Below are 22,978 nucleotides of genomic sequence, written 5' to 3' on the forward strand. Positions count from 1 at the left end.
ATTTCTTCATGTCAACCAAAATTAAAAATATTTATTGGAACTTGTTCTATTCCCATGTGAAGCCTAAACAACGATCATACAGACAGCTCGGTTGAAGTCGTTCCCACAGCTACGTACAAAGGTTAAAATGTAAAACCTATGAAGACCAGTTCTATTTTGTTAGATTTGCGTTTTCGCATTGTATCCCTTAAACACATAACTTCTATATGTTGTGCCTCTATACACACCGACTAACAGCTAATGTCACGGTTGATAATAATGGAAAAGTTTAGTAGCTGATCTAGCTTGGGGCCAGTATACCCGGCCCCTAAAGAACAAGAAACGGTTTTAGGAGGACGCTTTAAGCCTCAGGTCTTTGTGAGATTGTAACGTAATATTGCATATGTAGGTTTATTTGCAATGTTGCTTGAGTCGTGTTGTACCATTGCAGAGTCATGTTAATTTATTCTAACAAGGCATTAGAAAGGTAATCGTTCGCATACAATCTTTTAAGAGCGTTAGTTCTAACTGGGACAGCAAGTCGGAAAAATTTCTGACTACTACGATTCAAAGTTTAAGTACCACTCTCACATTCAACAACTACATCTGTGAATATTGAAACCAAACCGGACATGATTTGGAAACGTTGCTGACATAGTTTTGATGTCGAACAAGTATTAATTTTTAGGCCTAATGATCAGTCGTATCTCGTTTGTGAGGGCCGCTGTGACCCAAACAAACCACCCACGCAACAACTATTTCCACGGCAAAAGGCAACCTGAACAATGGCATATTTGCATTGCAAGGTATTTTAAGTCTTGCATTGTGAATATTTTGGAACAATTCATCCAGCAGGTAAACTTAAAGTTGCTATGTCGAATTATATCTCTTCATATGCATAAGGAATGGTTCTTATCCCTTTCTTAGAAAATCCGTGTGCAAATAACTTTTTTTTCAGGCTGTAGCCCGTGATTTTTCTGTTACTTTATGCACTCACGCTTATTTGGTATCATTAACTCGGGTAACTTCGACAGTGAAGGATTACTTTCTTTGCATTCGCATGAAAGTTGTCCTCTTTGAAAACATGTTCCTTTCTTGGATAATGTGTTGACATCTTTTTGTGAGCACCAATGACAGGAGCAGTATTTTGTTAATTTCAGCAGATCTCACCTTTCAAGAAAATTTAAACATTAATGTCTTAGAATTTAGCGATCAAATAAAGATGTCAGAAGCAGTAAACAGTTGTGTGATGATCTGGACATTGGTTATGTTGATATCTCAAGAGTTTGGCTGTAAGTGTTTTATTCAACTATTTTGATTCAAGAAATGTACAAGTTCATTGTGAGCAAGGCAGTTATCGTTCCATTGTAGGTTCCTCGTCGAAACCATGCACATATCGTTTCTTTTCAATGTCCAATGACAAACGAACTTGGCAGGATGCGAAGGAACGATGTATTGAGCTTGTTGGAAATCTTGCGAGAATTCCTGATGCCGAAACACAAAACAGACTTATTCGTCTTGCAAACAACAAAAATAGAATACGTAAAAAAAACATTTGTACTAATTTAAATCTGTTTGGATATTTTTTTCCAATAAAATTTTTCACGTCATTCAGAAATAGAAAGCAAGTAATTTTTTCTTGTTTTCTAGCTGATTATTTAGGTGGTAGACGTCTTGAAAACAAATTTACGTGGCCAGACGGAGTTGTTTTTTACCAACGGAAAATAGGTTTTCGTTTCGTAAATAATTTTTCATGAAATATTGGCTATCCCATATTAATTACCATGATTAAAGTTAAAATTAAAATGCAAAATTTAAATCAAAATCTTTATCTCATATTTTCAAATCAAGTGAAGAACGGATAGATAACAATCATAACTATATTAGTCATAGGAAAACATGTGGTTTGTTTGTTACGATTCAAGGTTATGGCATGGTGGGTTCGCCAAAATTGCCATGGACACGTAAAGAATATACAGCCTGGTTATTTAACCGACATCCCGGAACTGGTGAAAGTATCAGAGCAATTTACAACCTAAACAGACGGGTAACTTTAGCAACCAACTACAGAGGTGTGGACTTCAGTTATTCCATCCAGGATATTAGTCCATTTCATTTTGGTAACATTGAAATTGAAGCCATTGGAGTCGAATCGAAATGCAAATTTTACAAGAGCACTTTTTTGAATGAAGGTAACAATAACAAGTTTGGTTAATGAAGGTGGGTTCCAATACTGTAACATTCATTTACATTTACGCAGTAAAGATTGAGATTGACAAACACAGAATAGTTGCGGAAAACTATGGAAATCATGAATCTGTTAGTTGCTTTTTATCAGAAAACCATCCCACACCAATAACATGGATGAGGTATAAAATATTTGTCGATACCTGTGATTACAACTGTGGAAGTATGTTTTTTACACCGCACTGCCATATAAAACACATTTTTAGATCTTATTTTTACACTGCAATTAGAAATATTTGCTATTAAATCCGTTGTACATGCAGCCCATTTGGGTAATATTAATCTTGTGGGTTAACCACCCCCTAATCGTCTCTACTCACCTGTATATATCCCCAAAAAGTTCAAGGTCCCTAATCTTAGTAAGCAAAATATTTGTCCAGAAAAAACTAATAAGTTTCAAAAGTAAATGCAGGAAGTCAAATTTTAGTCAGGAAATGTGATAACAAGTCTCATTTATCGCGCAGAAATGACGCAATAGTTGCCAACAATAGTAGTTCCAACGTTTATCAATCTGTCAGCTCCTCCTACAGTTCATCCACTCTTCACATAACAGTGACTGATGTGAGGGAATCGGGGAATTATACTTGCATGAGAACAAATAGGATTGGATCCAAACTGGAAATGAAGTATTTGCAAGTGTTTGGTAAGTCAAATGTTTTGTTTCAAAATTTGTAAATCTTAACGCAATAATGACGATTTCAATTGCATACAGACGTGTAGATAGCCATGCACGTGACAGACGTATAGAACGCTATAGTGAACAACAAACAAATCAATATTAAAACAACCCTTTTGTCTTCTTCTGCATTAATTTTTTTCAGTGTTATGAAATATTCTTATGGGTGCGATCGTACCTGCTTGGTTCTGCCGCTGCCTTTCACAGCTAAATTCATGTTTTGCAGTTGCTCCAAATATATCTTTGAGCCACACAACAATTCTTGCTGAATACGGTCGACAAATCCACGTTGATTGTGTTTCGTTTGGATTTCCCAAACCAACTGTATCGTGGACGAGGTTCGTGCACTGTTTTAACGTTACGCAATATAGACAATTAAATCAATTGATGCCAAGCAAGAACCTGCGCAGTGGCGCGATCCTGCCAATCATGCCATTGCATGAAATCCTATTACCTTGATACATTTTTCAAATTCTTTTCACTTTATGGTAAACTTTTTGGAAATGTGAAACTTGTGCAGAAACGGAAAAAATACTGTAGCATCGGTTGTCCAAATTAATGATAACAATGGAAAATACAAGGGTCAAGTTGGTTTGTTGCTTAGTAGAAGTGACGTCATGCAATCCGGAAATTATGAATGTGCTGCGGAAAATATGTGCGGAATGGTCACTACAAAGTTAACTATACATGGTAAGATTAACATAAAATACATTTTTAAACTACAGTAAAAATCACCTTGTTTTAGTTAAAGTAAACATCACACTATCCCGAAGAAATTTGAACTTGGAACAATGGAAGAATGTTACGGTTGATTGCACTTCGTATGGAAATCCCAGGCCTGCAGTTAACTGGTACAGGGCAGATTGTGACTTTTTAACAGGAAATGCTTATAGGTAAAATGCAAAACCTGACGGAAAGTTTTCTGCATTACACCCTAATATTTGTAAAGCTGAGCTAATATCTTCCTCTTTATTGTTTTTAGACGAGAAAATTTGATAACAAGCTTTGCATATTCGGTGTCGGTTTCCCAGCAAATATTATCGCAAGGTCGATACCACGTAACAAAACGCCTTCACTTAAAAAAAGTTGACGCAACTTATGGCGGGGCTTACGAATGTTGGGCCGAAAACCGCAAGGACAAAAACCTGCTGTCTCAAACCAGAAGAGAAGTCACTCTGAAAGGTATAGTAGTGACCATAAACTGTTTAAGTCCCAGCTAAACTGTTAGATGTATTTAGTTCGTCCAAACATGACACTTTCTGCATCAGAAATTATTGCGGAAAAGTTTCATCGGCAATACGTTGATTGTGTCTCTTATGGGTTTCCAAGACCTAACGTTACGTGGAAAAGGTAAACACATGATTTAGCATCAGTTCAACAAATTCGTAACTTTGGTTTTAAATTTTAGAAATAAATCTGTCATCGGAGCTACAACTTCTAATATCTACACGAGTATTGTAAATAACACAAAGTATTCGCAAACAGCTCGATTAAATTTTATGATTGATAATGTTGCGGATTCAGGAAGTTACGTTTGTCAGTCAACAAACAATCATATTGACAAGGTGGAAAAGGCGTTTATAATTAGAGGTATCCAATCGTAATGATTTGCTTTTATTGCTCCCATTTAACCAATGCATCTACAGTACCAGCAAATATATCTGTTACTCAAACCAGCAAAGTTGTTAGTATTCCAGAAACGTTTACAATTGGTTGTGAATCTGATGGTTTTCCATTGCCGACAACATATTGGATTCGGTAAAGCGATTGGCAAAATGAAAAATTTGTTTCGCACTACATTCATGAAATCAATATTACGTTGTGTCCATAGAAATGATCATGTAGCAAACTGCACTACTAACACCTCCTCGGTTTGCCAAAAACGTACATCCGTCGGTGAATTCAAATCCATATCCTGGTTGAACTTTAATATTACCAACATAGAAGATGCTGGAAGTTATCACTGCAAAGCCTCTAATATTCCTGGTTTGAAAATGACCTCAGAAACCTTTACTCTTTTTGGTGAGTTTTTGAGTTCTTCTGTTATTTGTTTTTCGTTTTTCGGGAAAATGAAAACTTTTAGTCACACCCAACATTTCCTTGTCATCAAGTTACGTCACAATAGCAGAGGGCGAATCTGCAAACGTAACTTGTACTTCATTCGGATATTACAACCCAATAGTGTATTGGACACGGTGAGGGATTCGTGTTATACGGTTTCTCAATTTCGCGGAAAGCATGTTATGTAAAATAATACTTTCTCGTTTTCAGTTTCTACAAAAACTTATCGACTAACTCGCCGAATCGAATAAACTTTGAAACCACGAGAGTCAACAAATTTAAGACGGAAAGTACACTTAATATTCAATCTTCCGATGTCGGTGATTCTGGTACTTTTGTTTGCCACGCTGGATCTAGTTACGAAAGTTTCAACTTTTCCGTTTTGTCCCCACAACAGACACAAGGTATGACGGAATTATTTTGCTGTTTGGCAAATGATTTTCCACGCTTTACTTTTTATTATCAATCCGGTTTCTTTGCATAATGACACCGTATGTTCAATGTCAGTTAGTAAAAACAAAAGCAACATTTGATCCATAAAGCGATGCTATTTGGCCATTTGTTTAATAACTTCGTGTTATTTATACGTTTGCTCGTTTTTGGTAATGCTAATTGTTTTTAACATACTATTGGACTACATTTTTCCTGTATATATTAGTTATTTTTACAGGTTTATCTACACCACAATGGTTGCTACCAGCTGTTATCGGATTGTCATTTTTATTCATATCGGTCATAATTGCTGTGCTAGTGTTGGTGAAGTTTAGGTAAATGACCTTTAATTATAACACATAAACCGCAAGCAAAGCTATTACTAAGTTAAATCGTATTTAAATATTTTAGGGCTCGTGCACACAACAGAAAGAAACCCGAAATAAACCTTGAAACTGTCAACCCAGGTAAATAGCTGGTATTTAAAAAAATATATATATCCTATCAATGCGTTTTGTCGAATTGTCAAGTAGGACTGTTGACAATAATGTTTGTGAAAATTCGACCACTGTATTTCAGATTCCTCAGATTCTCCAGTTGAAACCAAGCGTCGTCCAGACTCGACTGCGACGAGAATTTTTAAGTTTTATTTATGTGATCTTTATGTGGAGAGCGCCAAGCACGGACATCAAGCATTGAAAGCTCAACATGAGGTGCGTTGTAAAGTTAACGTTTCGTCGACCTAAGTTTTCCCGCATAATTTATTCAGGACCGGGCGATATGCAAATACACGGTATACGCAGTGGGCGCCACATTCATACTTTTAAAAACAGATTTAGAAACTGCTCCTGTGAAACATTTACATTTTGTGTGGTTTGTTTTGACAGAAAATAAAAACACAATCAAGAAGTCTTCTCAGTGTTGAAACTGCTGAAAAAAAGTCGAAATCGTTACAAGAATATTTTGCCATGTATGACTTTAAGTCTTTTTTATTCATAAACATATATTTTTAATCAATCAGAATTGCTCTTCTGGCACTTAGTTTCTAAAGTGTTTATTGGAAACCAACGTTTCGTCTGCCATCCGGCGAGACTTCTTCAGGGTTATGACAACAGTAAAGCATCACGCACATAAAACACTAAAAACGGAGGAAAAACGCAGGAAAAACGGATTAGATAACACTGGCACCGCTTGCATCGTCACGTGAACCAGGTGTGTAGCGGGGCGTAACATTAACAACAAGTTGTTGTATACAGCAGGAAAATATACGCATTGCTCCTTATCGTTTATGCAATGGTAATTTTTGTGGATGTGGAGCGTCTCCAGGAACAGACGTTATGTATGATCGTCCTCCAACACTAGGATTTGCACGTCATATAAACGATAAGGAGCAATGCGTGTATTTTCCTGCTGTATACAACAACTTGTTGTAAATGTTACGCCCCGCTACACACCTGGTTCACGTGGCGATGCAAGCGGTGCCAGTGTTATCTATTCCCTTTTCCTTGTGTTTTTCTTGCGTTTTTCCTGCGTTTTTCCTGCGTTTTTCCTACGTTTTTAGTGTTTCATGTGCGTGATGCTTTACTGTTGACATAACCCTGAAGAAGTCTCGCCGGATGGCAGACGAAACGTTGGTTTCCAATAAACACTTTAGAAACTAAGTGCCAGAAGAGCAATTCTGATTAATTAGTATGCCTGGCAACAAAAATAGCAGTATATATTTTTGAATACCGTGTACATATAGATGAAAACAACAGAGTGATTCTTCGCGGATTAAAAAGCAACGAAAATGATTACATTAACGCATCATATGTTGAGGTTTGTCACTGCAGCAATGATTTCCTGGAAATTTTACATTGTTTGTAATATTTCTCAGGGTTTTAAACAAACAAACAAGTGGATTGCAACCCAAGGCCCCATCGATACAACTGTGAATGATTTCTGGACAATGGTTTGGGAACAAAATGTCAGAGTAATTGCAATGCTCACCAATATATGTGAGAAGGGCAAGGTATTGTAATTAAACACTTTATGATTATTTTGCAAACCGTTATCATGTCAAAAGAAATTTTAAAGTCAAAGTGCGCCGTCTACTGGCCTGAACACATCGGCCACTCCCAAAACCACAAACAAGTGCAAGTCCACTTAACTGACGTCATCTTTAAAGGGAGTTACGTCATCAGAAAGATGAATATCGAAGAAGGGAAGACCGCATATGTATCGGTATTTCATACATTGGGTTTATACCAAATTCATGTATCACCTTGTTCTTCATTTGCAGGAACAACGCACTGTGACGCAATATCACTTCACTGCTTGGCCCGACCACGGAGTTCCACAAACTACCACTGGTTTGCTCAGATTTGTGGAAGAAGTTTTTATCCATATGGAGCACTGGAAGACATCTTTAAATATAGATATTCCCACTATTGTTCACTGCAGGTTCGATTAATGTTGTACCGCGATACGCAATTCACTGGTGTATTTTCCACGTAGACTATGATGTTCATATATTGACTCAAGTGTTGATGTCTTAGTGCCGGCATTGGACGAACTGGAACTTTTATTGCTTTTGATTATTTAATGAAGGAGTTAAACCAAACTGGTTCACTTGATATTTTCAAGGCAGTTTGTCGTTTGAGAGAGCAAAGAATGGAAATGGTGCAAACTTCCGTGAGTTAACAGAGAGTACGTTTATGAAACTATTTATTAAAATCCGTCTTTTGTGCTGCAGGACCAATATGTTTTGCTTCACAGACTCCTTTACGAGTCTTTAAACTTTATGGAAACGAATTTGGATGTTAAACAGTTTAACCAAAGATTAGAACAACAAAAACGGCAAGAAAACGTGCATTTTTAATGTGTGTCGATTTTACAAACGTTTGCTTGTGATTTAGGCTGCCGTATTCTAACAGCATAAAAAAGGAATTTGAGGATTTAACTAAGATCGTTAATGTCCTACAAATAAACTGCATGGAGGGGACAGGCGGTAAACTTAATAATGACACATAAAAGTTTAAGCAATATTTAACCTTATTTTGTTATGATTAGATCATTCAGCCGAACAAAAAACGAAGCAAACTGAATACTACGAATTAAAGGTGAAGTTTTCTTTGAAAAACAATAATGTTATAATAGTTTATACATATCTGCTGATCCTGTAATTTTTCAGTCGTATCATGGCACGAATCGTCTGACAATTGGGAAAGAACCTAAATCTGATCAAGTGGAAAAATTTTTCAGAGTTTTGTGTCAGAAGAGCTACGGAATCGTTTTGTTTCTTGGGAAGTCGGCAGTTTTCGTAAGACGCAACATTTCTTTGCTTAAACTACTTTCTCAACTCATGTGCTTAGGAGAATATTTCCTCGCAATTGAACACAAATTTGATTTTGGGTGATCTTTGTGTGGATTGTGTTGAACAAACCAATCGTGGAAGTGCAAAAGTAACGGATCTTTTGATTAAGGATCGAAACGCGCAAGTAAGGGTTTCCACTATTCTGCGATCTACTTTTCCATGAAACTCGGCTATTTTAGAAAAATACAACATGGGTTGAATTCGACTTTTTTCCTGAGAAGGAGAAACCAGAACACGGCAAAGACTTCATAAATTTCATTTCGTTTCTCAAGACTGATATTGCCAAGGCAGATAAAAATGGCATGTTATTGATATCCAGGTAAGAATGTTAATGTTTAGTAGGCCAGGAGATAATGCTTTTGGGAAGTATTTTAATTTTTATTTAATTGTTTTCCAGTAAGGGATTTTCAAAATCCGTGATGTTCTGTGTTGTCTGGAATCTCATCTCTCGCTTCGATGTCGAGATATTAGTGGATGTGTTCAAAACGGTCAAAGACATCAGTGAGTCTATGTGTGATCTGCATCTCTCATTGGTAGGAATTAAAACAATATTTTCCTTGTAACCCTGCAGTAAATTTTTTGCAACTTTTGAAGGAAGAATACAAGGCTTGTTATTCTCTGATCAAGTTGTACATTGACCATGAGAGAAGGTGACTGAAACTTTATGACGTCATCGTTCGGTGGAAAACATGTTTTGTAGATTTATTTTATTTGTCATGTGGGATACTGATACAACAAACATATGTGTGTAGTGAGTTTGAGTATCGATGGAATGTCCGAACACTTTCTCTACATCCTAATAAGACATTTGTTTTTGCATAAATTTACATCGCAGTCGCATTCGGCGCAATGACAATAGTAGATAACATAAAGTTGATCACCCGAGCGCTATGTGTTTACTTGGCTGTGTATCGTTTGTGTTCGCACCAACCGATGTAAAAATTACGTTTTTTATAATATTTGAACCGCATACGTCAATTTGAACAAGGTTGATGTAAATAAATTTATTGCATTACTGTAGAAATCATTTTATTCTGCCGCCAAAATTTTATTAAATAAGAAATACAAATGTGAGGAATATGTTTAACAAGATCAACAAGATTATTTTGTGTTTCGGCATCAGATATACTAGCAAGGTTTCTACTAAGCTCAGAACATTTTCTCCTCGCATCTTCCCACGTTCGTCTGTCACCAGACAAGGATAAGATACTTTTTTTTACATTTGTTTGATGACGAATTGAAACGCAACCATAGTTGACACCCTGCTTACATGGATGTTTTGAATTAAAAAGTTTTTAGATCATGGCTAAAAAACAAACACAAAAACAATTAGGTTGAAAATCACAAATGCGTTGTTCATGTATCGGCTTATATTCTGTAATTGCTATCAGAGTATTATTTGTTTTGAAAAGGTTTTAGGGTTAATTACACGCGCTCAAAATTGTCCTTGCCACTGGGTTTATAAGAGAATCTAAACTAGTGTCAAAGGAAGGCTGTTAGTTTCTAATGTGCATTTGCTCATACAAATACAAAGAAAGTACTTCGTCACTGTAAGCCTCAAGTTAGATTCGAGCTCACATTAAACCGTTGTATACGATCTAAAATATCTGATAATGCAGATTGGTCATTGTCTTACAACTTTCTTTAGCACGGATCAGCATATCGACCTTTGGAGTGTTTAGTTTTGGGCAATCATGCTTTATCGAACGTTTGCATTCATTACAAAGTTTGCGCATTGACGCAGTCATTAACCTATTGTAACAATGATTTTTTGCATAAAATTTTTATTATTAAAATGGGTGTAGCCTACACACAGTACACGTAAAAACTGATAAATAAAAATTATTTTGGACAAAATGTTAGCACTTTGCAAACGTGATTGCAGTGTATCTGCCTGTACATGCCATGGCGCATAGAAGAAACAAAAACAACTACTTTGCACACCGTTTCGCACCTTAACGAGGTCATGCCCGACGTTTATTTCAACGTCCAACAACAGGAGTCTAACCCCTTCCCACCCTGTTGATGGCTGCCCTGCTTACGACAATAATTGTGCTTGGAGTTTTGTAATCCCGACCAACACAGAATGTGTTATACAAAAGATAGACACATCAGGAATATATTTACAAAACTTTGCTCTTAATACAGTGCACGGAAACGTTACATTGGTATGATTTCTGTATTGTGGGTTTGTTTGTCGTAATAAACATATATGTTACTTGAAATCAACATTTGTTTCAAATTGCGCTGAGATTGTATTGAAATTATTCAAATTATATTCACAAAAACTTTAAAAGTAATTTTCTTTGTAATAAATTAAAATCACAATGTTTTGAAAAAACAGCGTTAACAAAGATACCAATACATTACATTGATTTATTTTCTTAAGATTGGTATTTGGATGGAGTTGAAAATAAGTTTGTTTGGCCAGACGAAACAGTTTTTTTTCCGGTGGAATATATCAGGTTTGTCATAGCTCTTATAAGAATGAAAAATGGACATTTTGCCAAAGTTGCTAGGAAAATCATTTTTTTGTTATTCTCTGCTGTTTGCTTCATTGGGACTTAAGTATTTCAGTTATTTCAATTGTTTATGCAAAATTAAGAAAATGTAAAGGTTAACTTCAATATAAAATTAATTGGTCAGCAATATTTCATACGATTGCTTTCTGAGGCTTATGTGCTTCTTTAAAAATCGTGTTTGATGTAAAATTCACGGCAAAATATCCTACGAGTCACATATCATTTATCATATTGAGATGCGCAATTCACCAAACTAGATAAAACAAACTTTTTTGGCCCAAGTGTCAATCAAACAACCAACCAAATGTTTTTCCATCAAACAGTGATGCATCCAAATGTAAATGTGCTTTTTGTTTTCATTGAAGGCCTTGTTGCTTATGGATATCCGGTTTATTCATGGCACGCCTTAGAATTTACAGATTGGTTATGACCAAGAACCTGCTTGGCAAAGGTTTTCGTCTTGTGCATAAGATATCTTGGAGAGGGAATGCTGGTGATTGCAACGAAGAAATATTATAAGTTAATGACGTGAACCACTTATTTCATGTCATGACAATCATTCTTTTGCGTTTCTTCAATGACTACAATGAGTTTAGCATCTTGGCTGCGTTGCTACACCTGTACATTTCTTCATGTCAACCAAAATTAAAAATATTTATTGAAACTTGTTCTATTCCCATGTGAAGCCTAAACAACGATCATACAGACAGCTCGGTTGAAGTCGTTCCCACAGCTACGTACAAAGGTTAAAATGTAAAACCTATGAAGACCAGTTCTATTTTGTTAGATTTGCGTTTTCGCATTGTATCCCTTAAACACATAACTTCTATATGTTGTGCCTCTATACACACCGACTAACAGCTAATGTCACGGTTGATAATAATGGAGAAGTTTAGTAGCTGATCTAGCTTGGGGCCAGTATACCCGGCCCCTAAAGAACAAGAAACGGTTTTAGGAGGACGCTTTAAGCCTCAGGTCTTTGTGAGATTGTAACGTAATATTGCATATGTAGGTTTATTTGCAATGTTGCTTGAGTCGTGTTGTACCATTGCAGAGTCATGTTAATTTATTCTAACAAGGCATTAGAAAGGTAATCGTTCGCATACAATCTTTTAAGAGCGTTAGTTCTAACTGGGACAGCAAGTCGGAAAAATTTCTGACTACTACGATTCAAAGTTTAAGTACCACTCTCACATTCAACAACTACATCTGTGAATATTGAAACCAAACCGGACATGATTTGGAAACGTTGCTGACATAGTTTTGATGTCGAACAAGTATTAATTTTTAGGCCTAATGATCAGTCGTATCTCGTTTGTGAGGGCCGCTGTGACCCAAACAAACCACCCACGCAACAACTATTTCCACGGCAAAAGGCAACCTGAACAATGGCATATTTGCATTGCAAGGTATTTTAAGTCTTGCATTGTGAATATTTTGGAACAATTCATCCAGCAGGTAAACTTAAAGTTGCTATGTCGAATTATATCTCTTCATATGCATAAGGAATGGTTCTTATCCCTTTCTTAGAAAATCCGTGTGCAAATAACTTTTTTTTCAGGCTGTAGCCCGTGATTTTTCTGTTACTTTATGCACTCACGCTTATTTGGTATCATTAACTCGGGTAACTTTGACAGTGAAGGATTACTTTCCTTGCATTCGCATGAAAGTTGTCCTCTTTGAAAACATGTTCCTTTCTTGGATAATGTGTTGACATGTTTTTGTGAGCACCAATGACAGGAGTATTTTGTTAATTTCAGCAGATCTCACCTTTCAAGAAAATTTAAACATTAATGTCTTAGAATTTAGCGATCAAATAAAGATGTCAGAAGCAGTAAACAGTTGTGTGATGATCTGGACATTGGTTATGTTGATATCTCAAGAGTTTGGCTGTAAGTGTTTTATTCAACTATTTTGATTCAAGAAATGTACAAGTTCATTGTGAGCAAGGCAGTTATCGTTCCATTGTAGGTTCCTCGTCGAAACCATGCACATATCGTTTCTTTTCAATGTCCAATGACAAACGAACTTGGAAAGATGCGAAGGAACGATGTATTGAGCTTGGTGGAAACCTTGCGAGAATTCTTGATGCCGAAACACACAACAGACTTCTTCGTCTTGCAAACAACAATAATAAAATACGTAAAAAAAACATTTTTTTTTCAATAAAAATTATCACGTCATTCAGAAACAGAAAGCAATTTTTTTTCTTGTTTTCTAGCTTGTTTTTTAGGTGGTAGACGTTTTGGAAACAAATTTACGTGGCCGGACGGAGTTGTTTTTTACCAGGGGAACATAACAGGTTTTCGTTTTGTAAATATTCTTTCATGAATTTATGACTAACCCATATCAAGTATCATGATTAAAGTTGGAATTTAAATAAAAAATATAATTTAAAAATTTTATCTCATATTTTTAATTAAAGTGGACAAAGAACGAATAGATAACAATCATAAATATATTAATCAAAAATATCCTAGGAAAACATGTCGTTCGTTTGTTACGATTCAAGGTTATGGTTTGAATGGTTCGCCATTAATGTCATGGACCGGTAAAGAATATACAGCCTGGTTATTTAATTCAAATCCCGGACCTGGTGAATGTGTTCTGCTTGATGTTTCTTTGAATTGGAGGTGGTACACTGGTAATTGCAACCTAAAAATCCACTATATTTGTGAGTTTAACGGTGGGTTTATTAATATTTTGTTATTTAAACGACTGACATGGTGCTGTTTGCAGATCAACCACGAAAAATCGTATTTTCTCAAACAAGATACTCTGCAATTGTCGGTGAAACAATTATTATCACGGGAAAAATTACAGGACCTTATGTAGAAGCGCTAAGTATCAGAGCAATTTACAACCTAAACCAATCGGAAACTTTATTAACCAACTATGCGGGTGTGGACTCTAATTATTATATCCAGAATGTTAGTCCTTCTCATTTTGGTAACATTACAATTGAAGCCATTGGCGTCGAATCTAAATGCAAATTTTCCAGGAGCACTTTTTTGAATGAAGGTAACAATATCAAGTTTGGTTAATGAAGGTGGGTTCCAGTACTGTAACATTCATTTACATGTACGCAGTAAAGATTGAGATTGACAGAAACAGAATAGTTGCGGAAAACTATGGAAATCATGAATCTTGCTTTTTATCGGAAAATAATCCCACCCCAATAACATGGATAAGGTATAAAATGTTTGTTGATACCTGTAATTGCAACTATGGAAGTATGTTTTGTACACCGCACTTGCCACATAATTCATGTTTTCTTCTGCATTCCACTACATTTTATTTACGTTTGTCATTGTTGTATTTAGATCTTTTTTTCACACTGCAATTAGAGATATTTGTTATTAAATCCGATGTAAATGCAGCCCATTTAAGTAATATTAATCTTGTGGGTTAACCACGCCCTAATCGTCTCTACTCACCTGTATATATCCCCAAAAAGTTCAAGGTCCCTAATCTTAGTGATCAAAATGTTTGTCCAGAAAAACTAACACGTTTCAAAAGTAAATGCAGAAAGTCATATTTTACATAGGAAATGTGATAACAAGTCACGTTTATCGCGCAGAAATGACGCAATGGTTACCAACAATAGCAGTTCCAACGTTTATCAATCTGTCAACTCCAACCGCAGTTCATCCATTCTGCACATAACTATGACTGATGTGAGCGACTCGGGTAATTACACTTGCATGGGAACAAATATGGTTGGATCTAAACTGGAAAGGAAAACTTTACAAGTGTTCGGTAAGTCAAATGTTTTGTTTCAAATATTTTAAATCTTAACGCAATAATGACGATTTCAATCGCATACAGACGTGTAGATAGCCATGCACGTGGCAGACGTATAGAACGCTAGTGAACAACAAACAAAATCAATATTATAAAAACCCATTTGTCTGCTTCAGTGTTATGAAATATTCTTATGGGTGCGATCGTACCTGCTTGGTTCTGCCGCTGCCTTTCACTGCTAAATTCATGTTTTGCAGTTGCTCCAAATATATCTTTGAGCCACACAACAATTCTTGCTGAATACGTTCAACAAATCCACGTTGATTGTATTTCGTTTGGATTTCCCAAACCAACTGTATCGTGGACTAGGTTCGTGCACTGTTTTAACGTTACGCAATATAGACAATTAAATCAATTGATGCCAAGCAAGAACCTGCGCAGTGGCGCGATCCTGCCAATCATGCCATTGCATGAAATCCTACTGCCTTACTGTTTTGATGCTTCTCACTTTTGGTCAACTTTTGGTTACGTGAAAATTTGTGCAGAAGCGGAAAAATTATTGGAGCATCATCGATTTTCCAAACTACAGAAAACAATGGGAAATACAAGAGTCAAGTTGGTTTGTTGCTTAGTAGAAGTGACGTCATGCAATCCGGAAATTATGAATGTGTTGCAGAAAATATGAATGGAAAAGTCACTGAAAAGTTAACTATATATGGTAAGATTAATATATATGTATTGAAATATACAGTCCCGGAAAGTTCTCGACACGCGGCACATCCGGGGCATAAGCGGAGCGTAAAATAATAGGAGAGGGGAGACGAAAGTAATAAAATAGTGTGGTGAAAGTGAAGTGAGAGACTTAAAAGCGATATACGTGCGTAAAACAATATAATAAATAAGTGGTAACAACGAAAGAAAACAGTGAAATTACAAGGTGCCAGCAAGAAAGGTGAAAACAATGAAATACATACAATAACTAACAAAAGTGAAAGGTGACGTGAAGGAAAGAAAATTCGTAACATTAACATAAAATACATTTTTAAACTACAGTAAAAATCACCTTGTTTTAGTTAAAGTAAACATCACATTATCCCGAATAAATTTGGACTTGGAACAATAGGAGAATGTGACGGTTGATTGCACTTCCTATGGAAATCCCAGGCCTGCGGTTAACTGGTACAGGTAAGATTTTGTAACTTTTGAACAGGAAATGCTTATAAGATGTAAAACTTGACAGAAGGGTTTCTTGCATTACACCCTAATATTTGTAAAGCTAATATCTTTCTCTTTATTGTTTTTAGGCGAGAAAATTTGATAACAAACTGAGAGTACGTTTATAAAACTGTTTGTTGAAATCCGTATTTTGTGCTGTAGGAACAATATGTATTGCTTCACAGACTCCTTTACGAGTCTTTAAACTTTATGGAAACGAATTTGGATGTCAAACAATTTAACCAAAGATTAGAACAACAAAAACGGCAAGAAACGTGCATTTTTTGACGTGTGTCGATTTTACAAACGTTTGCTTTTGATTTAGGCTGCCGTATTCTAACAGCATAAAAAAGGAATTTGAGGATTTGACTAAGATCGTTAATGTCCTACAAATAAACTGCATAGAGGGGACAGGCGGTAAATCTAATAATGACACATAAAAGTTTAAGCAATATTTAACCTTATTTTGTTATGATTAGATCATTCAGCCGAACAAAAAACGAAGCAAATTGAATACTACGAATTGGAGGTGAAGTTTTCTTTGAAAAACAGTAATGTTATAATAGTTTATACATATGTGCTGATCCAGTAATTTTTCAGTCGTATTATGGCACAAATAGTCTGACAATTGGGAAAGAACCTAAATCTGATCAAGTGGAAAAATTTTTCAGAGTTTTGTTTCAGAAGAGCTACGGAATCGTTTTGTTTCTTGGGAAGTCGGCAGTTTTCGTAAGACGCAACATTTCTTTGCTTAAACTACTTTCTCAACTCATGTGCTTAGGAGAATATTTCCTCGCAATTGAACACAAATTTGATTTTGGGTGATCTTTGTGTGGAATGTGTTAAACAAACCAATCGTGGAAGTGCAAAAGTAACGGATCATTTGATTAAGGATCGAAACGCACAAGTAAGTGTTTCAACTATTCTGCTGCGATCTACTTTTCCATGAAACTCGGCTATTTTAGAAAAATACAACATGGGTTGAATTCGACTTTTTTCCTGAGAAGGAGAGACCAGAACACGGCATAGACTTCATAAATTTCATTTCGTTTCTCAAGACTGATATTGCCAAGGCAGATAAAAATGGCATGTTGTTGATGTCCAGAGAGAAGGTAACTGGAACTTTATGACGTCATCGTTCGGTGGAAAACATGTTTTGTAGATTTATTTTATTTGTCATGTGGGATACTGATACAACAAACATATGTGTGTAGTGAGTTTGAGTATCGATGGAATGCCCGAACACTTTCTCTACATGCTAATAAGGCATTTGTTTTTGCATAAATTTACATCGCAGTCGCATTCGGCGCAATGACAATAGTAGATAACATAAAGTTGATGACCCGAGCGCTCTGTGTTTACTTGGCTGTGTATCGTTTGTGTTCGCACCAACCGATGTAAAAATTACGTTTTTTATAATATTTGAATCGCATACGTCAATTTGAACAAGGTTGATGTAAATAAATTTATTGCATTACTGTAGAAATCATTTTGTTCTGCCGCCAAAATTTTTTTAAATATGAAATACAAATGTGAGGAATATGTTTGACGAGATTAACAAGAATATTTTGCGTTTCGGCATCAGATATACTAGCAAGGTTTCCACTAAGCTCAGAACATTTTCTCCTCGCATCTTTCCACGTTCGTCTGTCATCAGACAAGGATAAGAAACTTTTTTTTACATTTGTTTGATGACGAATTCAAACGTAACTTGAATTAAAAAGTTAGATATTGGCTTATAAACAAACACAAAAACAATTAGGTTGAAAATCACAAATGCGTTGTTCATGTATCGGTTTTTATTCTAAAGCTGCAGAGGTTTTTATTCTGTAATTGCTATCAGAGTACTCTTAGTTTTGAAAAGTTTTTATGGTTAATTACACGCGCTTAAAATTGTCCCTGCCAGTGGGTTTATAAGAGAGTCTAAACTAGTGTCAAAGGAAGGCTGTTAGTTTCTAATGTGCATTTGCTCATACAAAAACAAAGAAAGTACTTCGTCACTGTAAGCCTCAAGTTAGATTCGAGCTCACATTAAACCATTGTATACGACCTAAAATATATGATAATGCAGATTGGTCATTGTCTTACAACTTTCTTTAGCACGGATCAGCATATCGACCTTTGGAGTGTTTAGTTGTGCGATCATGACTTAACGAACGTTTGCATTCATTACAAAGCTTGCGCATTGACGCAGTCATTAACCTATTGTAACAATGATTTTTTGCATAAAATTTTTATTATTAAAATTGGTGTAGCCTACACACAGTACACGTAAAAATTGAGAAATAAAGTTATACTGGACAAAATGTCAGCACTTTGCAAACGTGATTGCAGTGTATCTGCCTGTACATGCCATGGCGCATAGAAGAAACAAAAACAACTACTTTGCACACCGTTTCGCACCTTAACCAGGTCATGCCCGACGTTTATTTCATCTGATAAGCAATGTGGAGCCAATAATATGAATTTGTGTATAAGCTGCAGACAGATGGCCACTGTTTCGACCTAAAAGGTCTCATCAGTGCAGCTGGTGTGACTATCAGACGACTTTGCTGACCAAACGGCCAAGCAAAGACTTCCACTTTGTGGTGACTATACAGTCACCGTCATCCGTTGGGCACCAAACTAGGTGCAACCTTACGGAGCAAACAAGGTGGAAACACTACGGCCAAGCAAGCTCAACCAATAGTGCCGTCAGGCCCCGTGTCACAATAATCATATGATAAGCAATGTGGAGCCAATAATATGAATTTGTGTATAAGCTGCAGACAGATGGCCACTGTTTCGACCTAAAAGGCCTCATCAGTGCAGACGACTTTGCTGACCAAACGGCCAAGCAAAGACTTCCACTTTGTGGTGACTATACAGTCACCGTCATCCGTTGGGCACCAAACTAGGTGCAACCTTACGGAGCAAACAAGGTGGAAACACTACGGCCAAGCAAGCTCAACCAATAGTGTCGTCAGGCCCCGTGTCACAATAATCATATGATAAGCAATGTGGAGCCAATAATATGAATTTGTGTATAACCTGCAGACAGATGGCCACTGTTTCGACCTAAAAGGTCTCGTCAGTGCAGCTGGTGTGACTATCAGACGACTTTGCTGACCAAACGGCCAAGCAAAAACTTCCACTTTGTGGTGACTATACAGTCACCGTCATCCGTTGGGCACCAAACTAGGTGCAACCTTACGGAGCAAACAAGGTGGAAACACTACGGTCAGCAAAGTCGTCTGATAGTCACACCAGCTGCACTGATGAGACCTTTTAGGTCGAAACAATGGCCATCTGTCTGCAGCTTATACACAAATTCATATTATTGGCTCCACATTGCTTATCATATGATTATTGTGACACGGGGCCTGACGGCACTATTGGTTGAGCTTGCTTGGCCGTAGTGTTTACACCTTGTTTGCTCCGTAAGGTTGCACCTAGTTTGGTGCCCAACGGATGACGGTGACTGTATAGTCACCACAAAGTGGAAGTCTTTACTTGGCCGTTTGGTCAGCAAAGTCGTCTGATAGTCACACCAGCTGCACTGATGAGACCTTTTAGGTCGAAACAGTGGCCATCTGTCTGCAGCTTATACACAAGTTTATTTCATCGTTCAACAATAGGAGTCCAACCCCTTTCCACCCTGTTGATGGCTGCCCTGCTTACGACAATAATTGTGCTTGAAGTTTTGTAATCCCGACCAACAGAGAATGTGTTATACAAAAGATAGACACATCAGAAATATATTTACAAAACTTTGCTCTTAATACAGTGTACGGGAACGTTACCTTGGTATGATTTTTTTATTGTGGGTTTATTTGTCGTAATAAACATATATGTTACTTGAAATCAACATTTGTTTCAAATTGCGCTGAGATTGTATTGAAATTATTCAAATTATATTAATACCAAAAACTTCAAAAGTAATTTTCTTTGTAATAAATTAAAATCACAATGTTTTAAAAAACAGCGTTAACACAAAGATACCAATAGATTACATTGATTTATTTTCTTAAGATTGGTATTTGGATGGTAGAAGAATTGAAAATAAGTTTGTTTGGCCAGACGAAACAGTTTTTTTCCGGTGGAATATATCAGGTTTGTCATATTATTAGCTCTTATAAGAATGAAAAATGGACATTTTGCCAAAGTTGCAGGGAAAATCATTTTTTTGTTATTCTCTGCTGTTTGCTTCATTGGAACTTAAGTCTTTCAGTTATAATATTTTTTCATGCGATTGCTTTCTGAGGCGTAAGTGCGTCTTCAAAAATCTTGTTTGAGGTAAAATTCACGGCCAAATATCGTGCGAATCACATATCATTTATCATATTGAGATGGGCAATTCACCAAACTAGATAAAACAAACTTTTTTGGCCCAAGTGTCAATCAAACAACAAACCAAGTGTTTTTCCATCAAACAGTGATGCATCCAAATGTAAATGTGCTTTTTTTTCATTGAAGGCCTTGTTGCTTATGGATATCCGGTTTATTCATGGCACGCCTTAGAATTTACAGATTGCTTATGACCAAGAACCTGCTTGGTAAAGGTTTTCGTCTTGTGCATAAGATATCTTGGAGGGGGAATGCTGGTGATTGCAACGAAGAACTCAATTATATTTGAGAATACAAAAGTGAGTTTAAAAAATGATTTACTTATTATAATTTGACATGTTTTATTTATTCAAGACGTTCCGGCAAAACCTATGCTGTTATCAGTTTAAAGGGGAGTGGTTAGTCTTTCTCCTTAGTGATATGAAGCTGACCTGACTGACGTCAGACTGGTAATGGCATGAATTTTTGCGGAAATACATTGAATAAATGCTTTTAGCACCATGCGCCAGTCTGTTTATCCTCACTGGTCAACTGCTGGAAATACAATTGCTTTTTTTCCTTTCCATATATACACTACTTTTTGTAATTATTTTGTTGAATATATGCAATCAGTACGAGGTAAATTGAATTTGGAAACGTATTAGGAAGTTTTCTGCATGACAATCTTGTCAAAAACACATGACATTTACACCAACTATGTCCGTAGACGATTACAACAGAGTGTTCCTTCGTGGACTTGAGGGCGACGAAAACGACTGCATTAACGCATCATATGTGGAAGTTCGTAACGGTGCTAAATGGAGTGGCAAATAAACGTTTCTAATTAGGGTTTTAAACAACCCCAAGTTACTTTAACTTGTGTTAACTTTATTTGTTACATTTATCTAGGAGCAATACATATTCTTGCACACCTTGATTGCACAAAGTGTTGAATGTTGCGAAACCCAAACAAATATTTCTGGACTGAACAAAAACGTTGAGCAACTTAAATGGTTTGTGAGCTGCATACAAAAAACTGATTAGCATAACATGTAAATCATGCACTCACAGTTCACCTTCTTCAAGTGACGTCACCAACGAGATATACAGCTCGGTTAAGTTGTCTGATGACGTCATTTCTTCAGCAAAGCCGACAAAGAAATAAATTCCTAAATATTCGGATTGCTTTTCCACGTTGGGATTTTCGGTGTTCAAATCCGCAGTCGGGACAATTGCCCAAATGTCACAATATCCGAAGAATCAGCTTAAAATGAACAATTCGTAATTGTGACACCTGCGACTCGACGAGACGCCGTTAGATATGTTTTAAAATTTGTGTCTCAAAACTGTCAAGCTTGTTGACGTAAATCTGCTTGGGATTGTACTTTTGAAAAATATTATAAGTTAATGACGTGAACCACTTATTTCATGTCATGACAATCATCCTTTTGCGTTTTGTGTTTCTACAATGACTTCAATGAGTTTAGCATCTTGGCTGCGTTGCTATACCTGTTCAGGATTACATTTCTTCATGTCAACCTAAATTAAAAATACTTAACTTGTTCTATTACTATGTGAAGTCTAAACAACGATCATACAGACAGCTCGGTTAAAGTCGTTCCCACAACTACGTAAAAATATTAAAATGTAAAACCTATGAACACCAGTTCTATTATTATTAGATTTGCGTTTTAACATTTTATCTCATAAAAACATAACATCTATATGTCGTGCCTCTAAACACACTGACTAACAGCTAATGTCACTGTTGATAATAATGGAGAAGTTTAGTAGCTGATCTAGCTTGGGGCCGGTACAGGCGGCCCCTATAAAGTCCAAGAAACGGTTTTGGGCAGACGATTTAAGCCTCAGGTCTTTGTGAGATTGTCACGTTATATTGCATATGTAGGTTTATTTGCAATGTTGCTTGAGTCGTGTTGTACAATCGCTGAGTCATGTTAATTTACTCTAACAAGGCATAAGAAAGGTAATCGTTCGCATACAATATTTTCAAAGCATTAGTCCCAACTGGGACAACAAGTCGGAAAAATTTCGGACTGCTAAGATTCAAAGTTTAAGTACCACTCTCACATTCAACAACTACATCTGTGAATATTAAAACTAAACCAGACATGATTTGGAAACGTTGCTGACATAGTTTTGATGTCGAACAAGTAGTAATTTTTACGCCTAATGATCAGTCGTATCTCGTTTGTGAGGGCCGCTGTGACCCAAACAAATCACCCACGCAACAACTATTCCCACGACAAAAGGCAACCTGAACAATGGCATATTTGCATTGCAAGGTATTTTAAGTCGTGCATTGTGAATATTTTGGAACAATTCATCCAGCAGGTAAACTTAAAGTTGCTATGTCGAAATATATCTCTTCATATGCATAAGGAATGGTTCTTATCCCTTTCTTAGAAAATCCGTGTGCAA

At 36.4% G+C, this 22,978-nt stretch overlaps 4 protein-coding genes across 7 annotated transcripts; all 4 read left to right on the plus strand.

Annotated features, from left to right (window-relative positions):
- Positions 1-1,137: 1,137 nt before the first annotated feature.
- On the plus strand, positions 1,138-7,338 carry LOC145902811 (hemicentin-1-like). 2 transcript variants are annotated; one of them, XM_082990913.1, is made up of 20 exons: positions 1,138-1,271; positions 1,351-2,171; positions 2,240-2,348; positions 2,691-2,869; positions 3,129-3,240; positions 3,423-3,592; positions 3,648-3,795; positions 3,885-4,084; positions 4,141-4,252; positions 4,311-4,492; positions 4,549-4,660; positions 4,734-4,924; positions 4,986-5,097; positions 5,174-5,367; positions 5,622-5,730; positions 5,807-5,862; positions 5,975-6,108; positions 6,283-6,365; positions 7,140-7,213; positions 7,272-7,338. In XM_082990913.1, the coding sequence occupies exons 2-19, from the start codon at positions 1,913-1,915 to the stop codon at positions 7,141-7,143; spliced, it is 2,466 nt and encodes an 821-aa protein (XP_082847039.1). In that variant the 5' UTR covers positions 1,138-1,271; positions 1,351-1,912; the 3' UTR covers positions 7,144-7,213; positions 7,272-7,338. The 2 variants fall into 2 exon arrangements, with proteins under 2 accessions (XP_082847039.1, XP_082847046.1); XM_082990920.1 differs by having other exon boundaries at positions 5,634-5,730.
- On the plus strand, positions 7,325-9,791 carry LOC145902829 (receptor-type tyrosine-protein phosphatase alpha-like). The gene is made up of 12 exons (XM_082990930.1): positions 7,325-7,406; positions 7,563-7,618; positions 7,677-7,837; positions 7,933-8,068; positions 8,130-8,233; positions 8,293-8,384; positions 8,447-8,496; positions 8,568-8,696; positions 8,749-8,874; positions 8,930-9,069; positions 9,148-9,283; positions 9,345-9,791. Exons 2-12 carry the CDS (start codon positions 7,583-7,585, stop codon positions 9,402-9,404), a joined length of 1,170 nt encoding a protein of 389 aa, XP_082847056.1. The 5' UTR covers positions 7,325-7,406; positions 7,563-7,582; the 3' UTR covers positions 9,405-9,791.
- Positions 9,792-13,030: 3,239 nt separating this feature from the next.
- Positions 13,031-16,498, plus strand: LOC145911396 (contactin-3-like). Of its 3 annotated transcripts, XM_082998733.1 has the most exons (10): positions 13,031-13,164; positions 13,244-13,414; positions 13,494-13,958; positions 14,012-14,293; positions 14,362-14,464; positions 14,853-15,031; positions 15,274-15,385; positions 15,562-15,734; positions 16,090-16,201; positions 16,394-16,498. In XM_082998733.1, exons 3-9 carry the CDS (start codon positions 13,811-13,813, stop codon positions 16,137-16,139), a joined length of 1,047 nt encoding a protein of 348 aa, XP_082854859.1. In that variant the 5' UTR covers positions 13,031-13,164; positions 13,244-13,414; positions 13,494-13,810; the 3' UTR covers positions 16,140-16,201; positions 16,394-16,498. The 3 variants fall into 3 exon arrangements, with proteins under 3 accessions (XP_082854859.1, XP_082854844.1, XP_082854852.1); XM_082998718.1 differs by having other exon boundaries at positions 13,244-13,958; XM_082998726.1 differs by having other exon boundaries at positions 13,244-13,958; positions 16,321-16,449.
- On the plus strand, positions 16,442-17,710 carry LOC145909649 (uncharacterized). Its single transcript, XM_082997035.1, has 6 exons — positions 16,442-16,497; positions 16,557-16,648; positions 16,711-16,760; positions 16,832-16,960; positions 17,013-17,138; positions 17,197-17,710. Exons 1-6 carry the CDS (start codon positions 16,442-16,444, stop codon positions 17,359-17,361), a joined length of 618 nt encoding a protein of 205 aa, XP_082853161.1. The 3' UTR covers positions 17,362-17,710.
- The last annotated feature ends 5,268 nt before the right edge of the window (positions 17,711-22,978 follow it).

The sequence above is a fragment of the Ascidia mentula genome, chromosome 1, assembly GCF_947561715.1.
Source record: "Ascidia mentula chromosome 1, kaAscMent1.1, whole genome shotgun sequence".
Taxonomy (NCBI): Eukaryota; Metazoa; Chordata; class Ascidiacea; order Phlebobranchia; family Ascidiidae; genus Ascidia; species Ascidia mentula.

What these genes read in the sequence shown, in the direction of transcription:
- LOC145902811 (XM_082990913.1), top strand. Translation starts at nt 1,913, where the DNA reads ATGGTGGGTTCGCCAAAATTGCCATGGACACGTAAAGAATATACAGCC. An exon ending in AAAGGCGTTTATAATTAGAG is followed by an intron (nt 4,493 to 4,548) that starts GTATCCAATCGT and finishes ATGCATCTACAG; the next exon opens with TACCAGCAAATATATCTGTT. An exon ending in CTAGTGTTGGTGAAGTTTAG is followed by an intron (nt 5,731 to 5,806) that starts GTAAATGACCTT and finishes TAAATATTTTAG; the next exon opens with GGCTCGTGCACACAACAGAA.
- LOC145902829 (XM_082990930.1), top strand. Translation starts at nt 7,583, where the DNA reads ATGAATATCGAAGAAGGGAAGACCGCATATGTATCG. An exon ending in CTGCATGGAGGGGACAGGCG is followed by an intron (nt 8,385 to 8,446) that starts GTAAACTTAATA and finishes TGTTATGATTAG; the next exon opens with ATCATTCAGCCGAACAAAAA. An exon ending in TTAAGGATCGAAACGCGCAA is followed by an intron (nt 8,875 to 8,929) that starts GTAAGGGTTTCC and finishes CGGCTATTTTAG; the next exon opens with AAAAATACAACATGGGTTGA.
- LOC145911396 (XM_082998718.1), top strand. Translation starts at nt 13,811, where the DNA reads ATGTCATGGACCGGTAAAGAATATACAGCCTGGTTATTTAATTCAAAT. An exon ending in GAAAACTTTACAAGTGTTCG is followed by an intron (nt 15,032 to 15,273) that starts GTAAGTCAAATG and finishes CATGTTTTGCAG; the next exon opens with TTGCTCCAAATATATCTTTG. An exon ending in TGAAAAGTTAACTATATATG is followed by an intron (nt 15,735 to 16,089) that starts GTAAGATTAATA and finishes ACCTTGTTTTAG; the next exon opens with TTAAAGTAAACATCACATTA.
- LOC145909649 (XM_082997035.1), top strand. Translation starts at nt 16,442, where the DNA reads ATGGAAACGAATTTGGATGTCAAACAATTTAACCAAAGATTAGAACAA. An exon ending in AGATTAGAACAACAAAAACG is followed by an intron (nt 16,498 to 16,556) that starts GCAAGAAACGTG and finishes CTTTTGATTTAG; the next exon opens with GCTGCCGTATTCTAACAGCA. An exon ending in CTGCATAGAGGGGACAGGCG is followed by an intron (nt 16,649 to 16,710) that starts GTAAATCTAATA and finishes TGTTATGATTAG; the next exon opens with ATCATTCAGCCGAACAAAAA.